This window comes from Andrena cerasifolii, chromosome 9 (assembly GCF_050908995.1).
Source record: "Andrena cerasifolii isolate SP2316 chromosome 9, iyAndCera1_principal, whole genome shotgun sequence".
NCBI classification, from domain to species: Eukaryota; Metazoa; Arthropoda; class Insecta; order Hymenoptera; family Andrenidae; genus Andrena; species Andrena cerasifolii.
In genome coordinates, this window is record NC_135126.1 from 15,049,853 (window position 1) to 15,066,748 (window position 16,896).

The following is a 16,896-nucleotide window of genomic DNA, read 5'->3' on the forward strand; positions in this document are numbered from 1 at the left end:
GTTTCTGGCAAGAGGACGTAACCCTTGGCGAGCCGACACCTTCGCTTCGCAGAATGAACTGCAACGAACGCCAGCCGAGATTTATGTACTGTCTACTCGCTTCACGGACACGCGATTCTCGATCTATCGACAGGCAATCTTATCAGCCACTGCGTACAGTCGTTGCGTGATAGCAGAGCCGAGCCTTGATAAATGCATTCCCCGGTTCTCTCGCGTAATATCAATCTTCGACCAACGGAGGAAAAACTGTATCGATATAACATCAAGGCGAAACTTGGAGGTACCTGGTACTTGCCGATCCAGTTACACTCGAATCCAGATCTCTATCGACGCACTGGGTGTCCTTAAAATCAAGGAACACTGGTGCCGAAGGCTGACAGCGACGCGAGGACACTTTCAATTTAAATTCATAATGATAAAACATATCATTGAAAAACAAGGCATAATATGAATTAATACCCCTCAAACTGCTCTTAAGTTTCATCCATCACCTTCAACCCTGGATAGAAGCATTTGAACAAAAATTACACGATGCTGCAATAGTCAAATCACCAGAGTTTCCCAATCTTTTGTGGCTCACCGCCCCCTTTAGAAGTTTTTCGTGTTCAGCGCCCCCTTCGGGGAAACGACCTCTTCTATTATCAAAAATTTCCAAATGTAGCTGTGCATGTAATTTCTGAATTTCAAAAAGTTAGATTGAAAAAACACGAAATAAAATAAGCAGAAGCTGAAATTTCAAAGCTATTTATTAAAAAGTAAGTGTTTTTTAAAAAAATGTTTAGGCGATCAAATTTTTAAGCCTACCTATTATTCTTATCATCCGCTTGCTCCTCAACGCCCCCATATTGCCACTAAAAGTAGCAGCGCTCCCCCAGATCTCCTCAGATCGCCCACGCTGGGAAACCCTGAGCTACACTATAACGATAAAGTTCTATTGCATTTAATAGTTCGATTCTCTATCCTATCCCAGGGCAGTGTCCCTTATTTCACGAACACCCTCTGCAGACTGCCACCATTTTTCGACACGCGTAACTTGCGCCACTTTTTAGCAGACACCGTGCTGGTTGGAGGGAAATGCCAGGCTATCGATAAGGCTGACGAGTATCAGCGGTTAGGAAGCTTGTCGTCCACTGCGAAATTTTAACTCGTGCTCAACTTTCGCCCCTATCAGAGGGGTGGGTCGGGAAGTATTAAGAAGTTGGATGAATCATGAATAAATTCGCCCCGATAAACGGTCGCCTTTTGTACGGTACAAGTTTCTTTATAAAGGCTGGACCTTTACGACACGATGATAAAACTTGCCTCTCGAAGGCGGCTGAATTATTAGCGCGCGCAAATAGGACGCTGCCGTTGAAATTCGCCGCGGCGTTAATTTCGCCGCGTGCACTGGCCACGCTGCCGTATAATCTATCTATTAGCCAGCCATTACATGGCAATTTGTCATAGGGAATTAGAAATATCTGTTGCTGCTGAAATCAGGCGACAGTAGTGACAGTGTCATCTGTCTCGTTGACCCATTGACACCCACTTCCATGTCTTGCGCGAATAGCCAAAAGGTAACGTATTTCTGCAAAAGTTTTTTTACTTGCACATGAAATTTTCACGCTCGTGGTTTCAGCTTGTGGTATTCATTTTATTATGCGTGGTTGGACTAAAAGGTTTTACTGATGTGCAAGAGGTGGTTGCACGTCTAGTTCTGTACTTTAAGGGTTAGTGCGTGGTGCGCGTATGAACTTACAGATAGTATTCTATTTGCACGATATACTGCGAGCAAAACAATAGAAATTGCAGCGCGAGTCCAATGCAATCAGCATTTTGCTTTGCAATTTTTTAACGAAGCCTGTAGTTCGACCACCCTCAGCGTTGCTTCACGTTGCTTCAAGAGGATGTAAAAGAGTTCCTTCACTTTCTAGTCGTTCGTTTACAAATAAATATTTCCAGTGGAAGAACATTGAAACAGAAAGAATTAGATGAACAAGATTACACGTGTATCACGCACAATGTGCAAATTTAGACACCACATTTCCATTGATCATTAATCGTCCGCAACCCCTTAACAAAGCAACCACGCCCCAGCATAATTAACCGCACATAACAGGCACGCGTTTCAACTCAGCTAAAAAAAAAAAGCTCAAATCCCGGAGCGAAAATAACGACATGTAGGAAATTTCGAAACAGCAGCAATCAGGGACGAAAATCTCCAAGGGGTCGAAAAATCAAACGTCCTAACGTTCCAGCAGCATCGCGACTATCGCGATATTGAATCTGCCGCGTATTTACATATTAGGCCGATAATAGGCAGTCCGTGCAACGCGTGCTTGTGCGGGATAATCGTGTTATCGGATCATCCGGATAATACGATTACACGTGCCCCCTCCGCATAAATACGGACGCGCGCGGGTTGCAAGCGCGCCGGGCAATTTGGAAAAATCCCGCTGGCTGATAAAGGAAGAGGCAGAATACGGAGATTTCTGGCTGGCGAATAGAAAATAGCTGATCGTGCCGCTACCTTTATGTCAAATTCAGATCCGCTCCTTCGGTTTTTCTATCGGCAGTATCGATTCGGTGGTATGTAGGTTGGAGCGGGCTGAATCGAAACAGAAACGCGATCTTTATTCGGATCACGTTGTCAAAGAGACCGTGGAGGGACTGGGGGATCCTTCTCCAATGACTTTTTAACTAGGCGCCGCACAGTGGTCTGTATCGATGGTCTAGCGGGACAAAGGTCCAAAATCATGACCATCCAAAATTAATGAATCTTCGTCATACAAGTAAGTAGTAAATCAAGCTTCAGTCATGAATATATTAATTTCCAACGAACAAAATTAAAATATAATCATAGAAATGATGGAATTTTTCAATAGCTTTCGTTGGATAAGCTCTAGATACCCAGGAACCTCGTGGAACCTGAAAATGTTTGTGCTGCTTTGTTCTATTTGCTTTATAGAGTACATATTCGCAAGTAATAGCTGCAAATATTTGCAACTCTGCATAATTTTTATACATAATTAAAATGATTCTATCTTCAAAAATGGCGATGTTAGGAGCTAAAATGTGTAATTCATTCTAAATAACGTGGTTGTAAACAATTTTTCTTTACAAAACACAGTTCATATTCGCCTTCTACATTTTAAGAAACCCCAGAATGCGAATTTTGGTTTAAAAAAACCCTTGGAGGCTGACTGGAGGGCGAATGGTGTTTTTCAAACAAATAATAAACATTTCCACCTAACTCATGATTTATGTACGACCTGCGTCTTTTGTCCCGCTAGATTGTTATTGGACAGACCACTGTGCGCCGTCAGTACAAAAGTAGAGCTTGTGAAATTTTTATCGACGAATCGCTGGCTGTCTCTTCCTCGAGTCGATGACGATATCTATCCGAGAGGGCAGCAGTTAAAGGAGGAACGGTCCAAATATACGTGAATATAAGGTGAAAAATTCAGAAGCTGCTCTTTTAGATTTTTAAAACCGATTATTGACATTCCAATACTGTCGACCCGGAGTTTAATTGCTGGTTAAATGAAGGAAAATCGGTGGAGAATTTATTGCGACGATCAACTTGCAGCGAGCTGACTTCTGTATTAGTTTACGGGGCTAAAGATAGTGGGCCAATCCTCGCACTGCGCAACTAAGAATGAAGCGCTAGCTAAGAGCACATTCCATCTACGTTTAGATCATCACAGTTCAGTGTAATTCTCCTTAGTATCCATCCCTCCTACACGTGACTCTCGCGCGCGAGGAATTCACATTTAACAAGCATTTACTTCGCGCCACCGTCAATTCGATCCAGCCCTAATCGCGAGACTTCTGTTACAGCCCCCATTAACTCGAGATAAAGAACACCGACGATCCATCCTCGAGCCTTTTGGATTCCACGCTCCAGCCAGTGGAAACCGTCCCGTTGTTACGACGTAGGAAAACACCCGCGTTTCAACTAGCGATAAGTAGCAAGCTTTATTTTAAATATGAAACGCGCTTTACGCTTCGAAGGAGGACACGCGAGATGGGTCTGCGAGTGACAAGAACTATGGCGTAGTAACGCCGAAAATCGGAAATCTAAGTCGTTTGGGGTTGGCACGTTGGTGGTGCCATAGGAATTTCTAAAAGTAATGATTTCGCGTGCACGAGAAGTATTAAGAAGTATTGCATTCGGCGGCTCCGAAATTGCTTATTTCTTAATATTGTTACAATTGTCACGCGTTTACCAGAAGATAAGCTTGGTCGTAGAGGAAACAGTTGGGGGTTTTCCATCCTTTTTAGGGTAACGCAAGGCGACCAATCCTTGTTGACACAAGTGAGGGATCCTGTCCTTAGCACCGTGTCTCGCGCACACGTGGCTAGACACGGGGAACGAGGAAAAGGGCAGCGTAAAACAGGGGGGAGGGGGGGCAGCCTAGGACGAGGCAGCAGATCGATCCTGCTCTTGTCCCAGCCTCATTGTCGTCAGAAGCAACGTCGGTCGAGTTTGGGGCAACACTCGAGCGGCGAAACTTGCGGCTCGAGACGGCTGGATGCCAGAGGGTTGAAAAAGGGAAGGGCGGTGGAGGTGGGCGAAGACGGCCGTAGACTCAATTAGCCCCGCGGAAAACTTTCGTCGTGGGATTACGACGTCAACAACGTCCTCCTTGGGCCAACCGACGGTTCTGCGCGCCGAGCGAAATTGCAGCTCGTCGAAAAGGCACTCTTCCAGATAGCGGGCCGACCTGTCTCCTCCTCGCTGCTGATCCACCAAAAGCGTGCCCCTGGCGAGCCAGCATTAAGGCGGATTCGCATATCAGTTCCGCGACGGTCTGGTGCCATCAGTGTCGGTGATAAAAAAATATCGCTTCCCCGTGTCAAAGAAACAAACGGACCACTGACACTGACGACACTGAGTCGTCACGGAACTGAGATGCGTACGTAGACCTTAAGGCGAATGCGCATATCAGTTCCGCGTTTGGCAATTTTAATGCCAATTTATAATAGTTATTTAGTTGCAATAAACTCAATGAGCATATTTTAAGTTAGCATTATTTATGGAATAAAGAACTGATATGGAACCGTGTACAAACTTCAGTTTGTAATTTTCAAATTGCGCTTCTTTTTAATTATTATTTTATAAGAAGAGTAACGTTGCTCAACAACATATAATCTAGGGGAAAACACTCTAAGAAAACAATGAGACCACTGACACTGACGGCACTGAAGGCCATAGAACTGATACGTGCGAATCCGCCTTTACGCTTCGATCAAGCGGTTCCGGTTCCTCGCGCCCGACATCTTCCCTCAGCTTATCGGCGTCTTTCCTCCGACGGGCAAGTTTCCGTGGCGCCGTGGCGGCGAGATCGCCGCCCTTGGGTCGACCGTTCGTATTCGGACCGGGTCATTTCGAGTGTTCCCGTGATTCCACGGAGTCGTTTGATCGTTGGACTGCTTGGGAAGTGTGAGGCTTGCCCCGATTGGCGAGCTATTTCCGCGAGAATTTGCTGGAATTGATCGTTGTCTCGGTGCAGCGTCGTTCATCGTCGAACGCGTGACCGTCCCTCGATCATTACTCGCTCCGCTCGGCAAGGCCCGGGCGTATATCCGAGGACGGGCGGCGCTGCTTGTTTAATTTCACGAAACATTGATCCAATCCAGCCGAAGGTGGTTACTTTTAAGCTTGGGCGCTGGGAGAGGGGCAGCTTTCATGGAAACACCGTGAAAAGTGATTCGTTTAATATAAGAAAGGCTGCCGAGGTCGCGAGTTGAGTGTAATTGGTATCAGAGGGAAGAGATTCTTAGTCGATTAAGCGGGTCTCCAAGTTTCTCGGATTTAACTAATTCTTATTTATCCAGTCTCTTTGGGCACACTCGGTCGAACGCCTCTTTTCTTTCGTTTTTTAGATCCTGCGACTCTCCAGAGGCCCGACGGTCATTTCGTTTCAGCCGCCCTCCCCCCTCTCCGTATCGGGGCTAGTCGTAGTTTCTTTAAAGGAAGTTTCTTTTTCTCGTGCGCCGCGACACGGTGGAACACGGGATGGTCGGGGGAGTAACACATCACGTAGCTACGACTCCGACGGAATAGATTGTCTTTAGAAATGGGCGAAGATCGCTCTTTAAACTTGGGTTATTTACACTGAGGACAATGGGAGATTTGCTGCTGGAAACTCGCCATTTGCAGTCCATGCTCGTCCCCTTTCTTCGATTTAATTTCCCTCCGCCATCGTCTTATTGCCCCCCGTCGCACTGCTGAGGAAAACTTTTATAAAAAGACGCTTGAACTTTCCTGGCATTTGTTTGCATCAACGTCCATACCGATCGTCCCTTTTTAACGACAACAAACAGTTCTTGGAATTATTTAATAGAGAATATGGTGGAGCCTGGTCCCACTGGCTTGGGGGACTGTCTTGAAGACCGGTACTTTAAAAAATAGAAGCGAATAGCGGAATAATAAGTCGATGGAGGATGTGTGGAAACATTCATTTGTTGCGGTGCTCTAGGGCGCCACAGGATAACGCCCCTTCCGGTCAGCAATAGCTTATGTATGTTGGGGAAGGTTACTACCTGGTCGCTTGAAACCCTGAAATATCTGAGTTCCGATTACTAAATAGTTCAGTTAAGAATAATGAGGGGTACGCATCCAGGGTGTTTCACCTAACTTTGTCACCTGAATTATTTCTGCTATATTTAAAATTTCATACAAATATTTCCCACAATAGTTGCATAGTTTTGTGGCGGCCGGTGTATAGTAGCAATAGTTTTATTCTATCGAGAGGGGTTAACGAGATGAGTTTGTTTTTTTTAACGTTTTTTAAAGCACCTTTAAGCTTGAGGAACTTGCAACAGTAGGTCGTTGAATTCGTGTTTAAAGTGGGTATCGTGAACCAACAAATAAAATATAGCATTCCATTTAAAAAGCAAAGTTTTGCAGACATGTTTCAGGTGATAATGTTAGGTGAAACACCCTGAATATTGTATTTTTTTTTTATTTTAACCCTTAACCGATGACGCGTGGAGTCTGAAGACTCCTGCAGAAATATTTTTCCTATATTTTCCTTCTTGTCATTCGACCTTGATTTACAATATGTCGTATTACGCAAACAACTTTCAGTGCCTTGAACAAAACATGTAACACACTCCGGTATATGTTAAAAATAAATTTAGATTTATTTTAAAATTATTAAAGAGGAGTCTGCGAGACTCCGCGTAACCGTTTATTGTAATAATACCTATTTCATAAAATATGTATATATATCTCGTTGTGCCCAAAAATTGGGATTCAGTTATCCATCCGCCGTTTCCCGGTTATCGGTAACCACTTATTGTGTCACTAACAGAGCCATACGTCAGAGACAGGAATAACGATCGAGAGAAAGATCAAGTATCTTGAAATAATGTTCTTATATATATTCGGAAAAAGTTCATAGCCTAAGGTGCAGCTTTAAGGGAATGAAAGTCTCTGGGGAACTGTAATAACACGAGAGCACCTGTTTTAACGGGAACATACGACTTGGTAGATGAGAAAGATTGGAAATCTAGCGAGCAAGGCGAAGGAAATGATTTCTGTGTAACTTCTGAATGATAAATGCAACGCGCATCAAAAAAGGCGATTACCTGTGCATCGTGTTCATCTATTAGGCAGGATAATCAAGGCTCCACTGTAGTGCTGGCCATATTCCATGCACTAACATTTCATTAGCACCCTGGTCGTATAATAGGGCATCGCGAACTCTATCTGCATTTATTACAACAGAACTAGGCCAAGATATTTCCTATCTGCCATGTTACATTCGCACACTTCTCCTCTGTCGTTCCACTTGCTACGTTCAAACTTACATTAATCTCGAAACCCCACTTCCTGCCAGATTTGCTGTGAAACGTGTAAGTAATCACTGTGGACTCCTGGATTCTTGGGAAGCATACCAGAAAATTACTTCGACCAGGAAATCACCGAATAAAAAAAGGCGATTGGAGAAGAAAGCTGTCAAACTAAAAGAAATTTTATAATATGTCATTTAACTACCCTTAACCATCGACGTTACTCCATTGCACTCATAGTTTCGAAGCTTTCTGCGCATAGTTGTACAGAGTAGCAAGCCTACTCGTATTTAAATAAACACAATCAGTTACATTCTATTAATTTAAATTATTGCACATGGAGTATTCAAATTCACTGCTCCATAAATTTATTACAGAATGCTCTTAATGTAACAATACTTCCAAAATCGCTAGATACAGCTCGAATCGTATTGCAAATATTTGAAGCGAAGAGTTCGTTACACATACCGCCTGTAATTGATTGTTTATACAGACTGTGGGAAACGGGGAAGTGTTTGACAGTGGTATGATTGAAGGACTTTCCCTTCTAGCTAGCGGGACACTGCTCGAGTCATTGCGTTATGGGTCATTAACAAATGACTTTCGTGCAGGCAAAATTGCGACAGGATAATGAGGCTTTCTTCCTCCTCCTACGAGAATGAACCGCGTCCAATTCGAAACAAAGGGCACAGTGCAGAAGACGAGTGATTGCAGTATAGTGGCCAAAAGAAAGTTTAAACCGTGAACGGTAATAAAAGCAAGATAGTCTTACCAGGAAGAATTGTATCTTAAAGTTTGTGCCCCTTAAATTAGGGGTTGTGAAAATAAACTAGGACCAACGTAATACTTAAGGCCTAGTATTAAGTTAATTATACAAACACATAAAAATTTGAGTTACGAACTTCCTCTACACCACAACAATTTCTCTTTGTCATCAAGGGGAAATCCAAGTCACTGTGCATTGGTGGTGAAAAATCTGTTGTAGGTAAGGTTGCACAAAAATTAGAGATTGCAATACCGGTAAATCGCGAGAAATACCCTCAAATTTTTACCGGTAATTCGATAAATTACGTACAGCGATATAGCGCATATATGCGTTCATTAATTCCGTCGACATCTACTACGTTATCAGTGAAGAAAACTTAAATTACTAATTAAGACGAAAACCGAAGTATCTCATGAAGAACGAACTCTGATACAAAAGAAAACTAAAAATCCGAATCAAGTCATCAAAAAAATGGACGTATTTTCAAGTAGAAAGAGTGTAGAAATCTGAGAGCGCTTTATCCGTGGCTGGATTATTTTATAAAAAAAATTAGGTCGCGATCAGGAGACCAAAGTTTAGACAAATTATGTTTCTCGCGCTTATTTGTTAAAAAGAATTGCTAAATAAAAAATATTTAATTATGTACTTACAAGTTAAGATTCTTTTCATTGTTTTCGTGGTGAAGATCCATATTAATAAGTATTGCTATTAGTTACACAAATATATCTATTTTGTGTTATATCATTTTATATTTTATGTTCAGAATAGTTTCATTTGCATATATTATTTGGAATGCTCGATTAGAGTTTAAAAAAAGTTTTTTTTTTATAATGTTTACTCTTATATTTTCAATACCTTAAAAAAATACCGGTAAATACTGGCAAACCGGTTTTAATTGAAAATTTTACCGAATTACCAGTAATTGAAAAAGTCGGTAAATTTGCAATCCGTAATAAAAATAGACCAAATGATCAGCAGATCCAGTAATAAATAATTTATCGTATTCGAAGTAGTCTGAAGTGTCAACTACCGGGCATCATCGTCGAGCAGCCGTGGCAGGTATTAATAATAATGTCCATCCAGGTTTTTCCCGCCAGTCACTGCTAATGGATTCACATTAACGCGAGCGACCATTAATTCGCCAGGAATCCCTACTGCAGATCGAGCAGCAACTAAAAATGTTCCATTTTTTCCGCCGGGAATGGCGATCATTGCGGAAGCGGGGAATATAGTCCATCTCTCCCGTTACGTAATATCCTATTAAACACAATGGCGCAACGATGCTTCGCGTCAAACGAACTGGTAATAATCCAATTCATTCGGTGGAAATCCACTTCTGGAAGACAAAGTTGTTTCTGTAAATATTGAACCTGCGGGATCCAGCGCGAAACCATCGAATGGATTATGAGGGCGTTTTCAGAGGAAATGATTTCCCCTAGCACGGATAATAAAGTGGCGTTGTGAAATGGCAGCGAATTTTTTCATATCTATCTGCGTTTCATCTGACGATTCCGTGATAATAAAAATCAGGATTATACTTGGAACGTGAACATTTTCAAACGTTGAAAAATAATAGGAATGCGGTGGAAATCGTGGCGCAAACAGAAAGGGTGATTCTTCGTGCAGAAATAAATAAAAAATGTAGGATACAATTTTTCGATGGAGGATTTTGGAGGAAATCCGATTTGAATATTCGTTCAGGTGCCTACGCGTGCTCTCGAATGAATGTTTAGTTAATGGTGTGTATACCTAATAGTTGCAACGATATCATAAAAATATCCAAACGACATAGAATCTCCTTCAAATTTGCAACCAGCACTGTCCAAATAACAACTAACTTCACAAGTGCCTCGTGAAATAAGAAATTATATATACCTACTATTTGCTATACAAGAAAAAACACATGCCCATATTCAATTTTTACTACTGCAAAATACCAGCCCTATTTAATTATTCCTCAGATTCACAAGTTACTCAAGTAAATTTACAGGTACCTCGCGAGACAAGAAATGATTTATCTACCATACAAGAACCCAGTACAAAAGACATTTCGGTGTTTAATTTGCACCACAGAAAAATACCTACCACGCTGATTCATGCCTCAAGTTCACAAGCTATTCAAACAACACTCCGCACGCGCAAAACAGCGCTCATTTCCCCAGAGCTCTAGAGGCATTACGTAAAATTGATCAACGTGCACGAACAGGGAAGTTCTTCAATTAGCAATGACTTCTATCGTCCATATCTGCCTGACAAGGAATCCCATTCTCCGATTGTGTAACGCTCCGCGGCGTATCCTCGCCATTCAACCTTCGCCGCCGCCGTAAGAATAATTGCTGCCAATTTATTACAGCCATCCATGGACTGGCCCGAGTCCCAGAGATAGAGGCGTCGATTAATACGTGTCACCGTTCCATCAACCTCGCCGCGATGACGCGTGTACGCGATGCATGGGTCCCATCGGTTTCACGAAGGACCACGCTGCATCTCGCGCATTAGCACGACCACCGCCATTTTTATTTTAGTTCTGCCAGGTATCGAGCAGGGAAGGGGAGGAATGGGAATCGATCAGGGCGATCGCCGTTCCTTCTCGTGCCGTTTAAATCCACCGAATCAAAGTCGATCGAGCGTGCACCAGCGACTCGATATACGAAACGAGCTATAAGGACGAAAGTGTGACGGGGTCGTCGAGGACCCCGTCGACTTTTACTATGCCACTTTAAGCGACTGGGCGTTATGGCGAGGGGGGGGTTGTTTCCCATCGATCTCCACCCTCGCCGCAGCGCCTCCTCCAGCATCTTTTATCCCTCTGCTCCTTCCACTTGGTCGAGTGATAAGCAAATTTTCGACTTCGGCTTTGATAAACATATTCCCAGGCGCTGGTGTAGCTTGATGCATCACTGGATGCTGATATCGCTGCCTGGCATTGATTGTGACGTAACTTGAAAAATTACAATTTTCATCTTTCTTTTACGCAAATAGACACCATATGTAGCTGCACAGCTTTTATCATATAAAAAGACATGTTACTAACTTCATTAGTTTCAGACCAGAGAGCAGATTTATAGTTATCAAGTTGGCAGTGTTTTTTAAAAAAAAACTCATTTTTTCTCCTCATTCTCAGTTGCTTCCTGCAGCTGTAAGTGGAAGGTTATGCTGTTCTCTTGGATAGTGGAATAAGTATTTATTTGTTGTTGTACCTATGCATTCATTGTCTTTAATAATATTATTATTTATAAGATTTTCTATTATATTTTTTTTACAATAGGATATTTTGTTGGGGTGTAAGAGTGTCAGGGGGTAAAATATAAGGTTGATTCGATATTCTGTTGAATTTCTTGGTGAATATGCTATCTGTGATGCTTAACCCCCCGTGGCCACACCTTCTTATAATCACAAATTCCTCATATGGGGTTCACTGCACCCCAGCGTCATTTGTGCGTTACCATTTTCGTATTTTTGAATCTTTTTAACTTTTGAGTGATAATTGTACATTCGCGATACTCGTACAATCATGCTCTAATAGTCTTTTTCTAGAACTGTAAATTTCGATATGTTGAAATTTGTATTTGAAAAAAATAGTTGAGGATAAAATCGATTTGTTTTTGTTAAAATTCACAAATTTTTAAATTTTGTTATTTCTAAAAATTTACAGATATATTGGCAAAGACATATTCTGGGGTGCGATACACCCCGTACGACCACGAAAGGTATAGTCAATTTAAACAAATTATATGATCCGTACTCGACTATTATTAAAATGCAAATTTAAACTGCTCTTCCTGCAAAATTTACATTTTTTTTGTGCCACTATCGATACCAAACAGCGATATGTGATTCACCAGCAACTGTCGGGGGTTGTAGAAAAGAATGCGGGAGTTAAAAATGGAGACAAGTTTCCTTTGGGGAGTGCTGCACAGACTGCGGCAGGTATTTGTAACGTGCTCGAGGAAAGTGCAATTTCTGATCGGGCAATGTGGAACTTGGGTTGAAGAATCTCGTGTTCGTGGGATGAAACGGAGAAACGATCCACGGCGAAGCGGTTGATTTGGTGAGGCTGTGGTGAGAGCAATGGTTGAAGATTCGCGTGTAATATCCAGAGGACTGGGAAAGAAGTTCGCTGGGTCAAGATCGAGAGTAATTCCTTACTTGTGCTGGACTGGAAGAGGCAGGAAATTGGGAACGATGTTAGAATCTCATCGGCATTGATTTCATCAGTCGACGACGAATTCGTGATTCGAATTTCGAGGGGAAATGCATATTGTGAGTTCATTGCGGAGATGCGATAAGAAGGAACAGTGGTTAAGCCCAGCAAAGGTGGCACTTACCGATCCCCAAGGCAAATTTACATGAAACCAGGGTTTTGTTGTGCGTTCAGCAGAATTATCGCGGTATCCCCCATTACGAATTTTTCAACCGCAGTGGAACTTTCACTGCAAGACGTCGTAAAGCAGAATTAATGTAAAACGAAACAGCTACGACGAATCAGAAGGCTGTCATACGATGACACCATCGCTTCACCAAAGTGGCAAACAAAATTTTGAAACTTTTCTGACCAACGTTGCCTCAAATATAACTTTCCACCCGTTCTGATTCCCGACCGATTTGCTTATTGAATAGCAATTTCCTTTCAAGACTTCGGAAGCAAGTTTCAAAATATAAATGGCACCACAGGCTCCAGCACTCGAAGAGCATTTCCCATTTCAAAAGGAAAAGTGACGGAATGTAATACTAAATGCCTTCCAGATATCTCATATTATGTGTATGAGGAAATATAAGGTGTGTTTCCATCAAAAGCCCGGAAGATTTCTCGCGACGCCAGCTAATAAGTCCGTTTACCTTCTATCGCTATTCTCACCCTCTCCTCGAGTTTCCTTAGCAGCCAGCTTTCGCGACCAGCGTTGCTTCCAACGGGACCAATATCGAGTTTGTGATTCTCTCTTGCCCCTTTCTCCCATCTATGCCAAACAGACGTGGCCGCAAGAGATATTAAGAGGAACGAGTCTGCCCCAGCAGGCTGGTTTGATTGATCGAGCGCGCGAAACGGGGGGGCGAAAGAGCAATAGAAACGCTGACGGTGGCGAGAGCGAAATTTTCGGTGGCTGATCGAATAATCCAGCGATCCTAGAGCCCCGGAGAAAAAGCCGATCGATGGTTCTTTCGTGTTTGCGAGCAGGCTCGCGAAAACCTGCAAGAAACACCACCGAAGCACAACCTAAATAAATTTATTCGCGCTTCCACTTAGCCGTTTTTAAATTTGCCCACCAAAGTCACTTCGTTTCTTTACATTATTTTCCTAACATATTCTTGCATTCCGTCCCCGTTTCCATTTTATCTGCACTCAGTCTCTTGTGCCGAGGCAAATAATTCCAATTTAAACTCGGAGATCACAGCTTTGGAAAAATGTCACTGTTAACAGTTTGTAAAACTGCGAACGGTATCTAATAACTGGGATCTGAAGCTGAGGCCAGAGGGTTCGTTGAACTAAGGATGAAAATTAGGACCTCTTGCTTCAAATGCAAAATAGCACAGTGTTGCTGGCCAATGCATCGACAGCTAATTTCAATCACGATTTAAAACGCTGTTTTATAATCTATTCGAATTTGAGCGATCGCCAACGAGTAGAAGCGCGCGCAATTCCCCTCTGAATCCGCGGCAAGTAAATGCCACCCCCGCGATCGTTTCGTTCCATGTATTCGTTACGCGGTAATGCCCGGCGATCGTATTTCTTGCCTAGAATTAAAAACACTCGCTACATTTCCGTGATAAAATCGTAGCTGTCTCGCGGTGGAATTTTCCCGATCCCAGATAACCGTGCGTGGCTTTAAAACAACCCCCTCCCACGGTTCGAAGGGAAATAACGTTAATCTAGATCGCTCAATCATCCTTTATCGAGCCAGCAGATGGACGGCGCGCAGGTTTTTAGCGTTGCACTCACCTGGTCGACGATCTCCGTTAGGTCGTGCAGGCTTATGTTGTAAATAGCGTTCCTGAAAAACAGAAAACGAGAACGTTTTAGTCTTGCCCGTAAATCCATCCGCGCAATCTTCCCGCATCTAGCCTTCCTCCCACTCCCCAACAATTTCAACAGAAACGCGGATAAGCATTAGTAATTACGGCGAACCCGGCGACGCTGATGGAACAGCACCCGTTGGAAATGGAGAAAAGAAGCAAACCCCTCGGGAGGGAAACAAGGTTTAAATCGCGAAAAAAAGGCATCTGAACGTGTCGCCTGTAATTTCATTGAATTGCAGTGCCCGAAGTGTCTGATCTGTCGCTTCAAACACAGCCACTTTGTGCTTCGGCTAGGAGTAACTGTTCAGCGAAGTGTTTGACCCTCGGCCGACGATGACTGGATTTATTTCGACCCAAGATCCGAATACTTTTAATTTCTAGGAAAGGGTTTTTGGAGTTCGAAATATCACGAAATATCACCTTGACTGGTCGGAAAAATAGGGTCATTTTTATGATTTTTTTTTTCATAGAAAGAAGTTCATATCAAATCGAGATATACACCTTGGTGTGTTTAAATTAAGCTGTATTCTCCAGATAGAAATTTGATATGTTAAGAAATGGTGCCACAGCTGTCCCTTCACCCAAGGCCTCTTCATAGTTACAGCATTTCCGATACCAAAAGTATCTCAGAGGTTAGTAGACCGATTTGAATAAAATTTTGCACGAATATTCTTAAGGTCGAGACGTTTTTTCGATTAGTGCCTTGTGGTGTCTTTTATTAACAAAAGAAGATGAAAACTTAGGTACGGAGATCACATAGGTACTTGACTTTGCGTAGCTGTCATTTTTCAAAAAATAATTTCTTTGCCTTTCCTTCTCCTAAGAATATTCGTCCAAAATCTCTGCGATATTTTTGGTATCGCAAATGCTGTAACTATGAAGAAGCCTTGGAAGCCATTTCTTAAGATACCAAATTTCTTTTCGAAGAGAATACAGCTTAACTTGTACCCAACAAGATGTATATCTTGATACTTAAATACGACGTTTTCTTATATGAAAAGAAAATCATAAAACTGACCCTATTTTCTATAAAAAAAATCATAAAAAAATGACCGTAACCTCTTAAGAAAAAAAATACCTTCTTAAGAGATAGACAGAGAAAAAAAGGTGTGCATGGGTCTAAACTGACCCAGTTATGATCATTTAATCTGGCGTTACATTCTGCCTTGTACGGAACAACTGGACATGGTATCGATGCAGAGTACTCATTCGTGCGTGTAATTGGTAGGAAACTATTTTCAGACGGATACTTTATGTGTCATGATCTAACGCTTCGAATATTCCCTACAATGTCGCGAGCGGCGGGTCCATTTAAAACTAATTTACGAAGTTGCTCGCTCACGAGTTTTCTATCAAGTACCTACATCTAAGTGCCACACAGCCGATAATAAGCTCTGCACTAAATTAATTAAGGTTCGCATTGAGTTAGCCCGGTTATTAAGCTCCATCCGATACATCGCCTTTACGTCGCACGCAACACAACTTGGGAACTTCGTTTATACAGTACTCCGCTGCAATTAGTTTATTTAATCCTGACAAAGCCGCGCGCGAGCAATACCCCATCTAATCAACCTTTGTAACGACGAACCCATTCGGCACTCTAACTGCAATTTATTAAATCATGTGAAAGTGAACAATGCCGAAGGACGGTGCAGTTTGTTGTAGACTAAGAAGCGATGGCAGAGGAGGTTTACTAACTAATTAGGTTAAAATCTGCTTGTGCATATGAATTTATGATAGGTATGGCTTCACGAATGGTTGCAATTTTAAATGGCGCTGTATTAGACTCGAGTGGTAGTAGAAACAAATAGTTACTTCGCGAATGTATACAGTATGTAATTAATTTGCTTGATCACATCGATTGATTTGGAATATAAAAATAATAGCAAATTGTACAAAACAGGAGTCCAATGCAACTGTTACTTTTTATAAATAGAAGTTATCTATCGAACTTTTAACTTTTAAATCGGTTCTTTTCTATTTGAAATTAACTTTGTGCATTAACACATTAACTCTGTTGTAAGAGTTCAGTTTTAACAGTTACTTTTTTCGATTAATAAAGGGTAAAATAGGACAAAATTTAAGGATGAAATATAAAAGTTGGGAATGTTTTTTAGTTATTATTATTTAACAATTTAAAACTGGATAAATATATATTTATAACAATGTGGTTTTTATAGAAATATTTTCACCCTACGGTTTAAGGATTCAACTTTAGATCTATCTACCCCACAACATTTTCAGGAAAGCTGCTTGTCACAACTTTAATGTTTTTCAGAGCAGAATAAATATTCCTGTTTAACTAGAACTTTTTTCTACTTTTTTCAACTTTT

At 41.9% G+C, this 16,896-nt stretch overlaps 1 protein-coding gene across 2 annotated transcripts in view; it reads right to left on the bottom strand.

The window, feature by feature from the left end:
• Positions 1–16,896, bottom strand: part of LOC143373454 (semaphorin-1A) — a 446,461-nt gene that overhangs the window by 254,873 nt on the left and 174,692 nt on the right. For both annotated transcript variants that reach the window (XM_076820736.1, XM_076820735.1), the window contains exon 4: positions 14,487–14,538. In XM_076820736.1, coding sequence (XP_076676851.1) covers positions 14,487–14,538 — 52 coding nt within the window. The remainder of the gene's footprint in view (positions 1–14,486; positions 14,539–16,896) is intronic.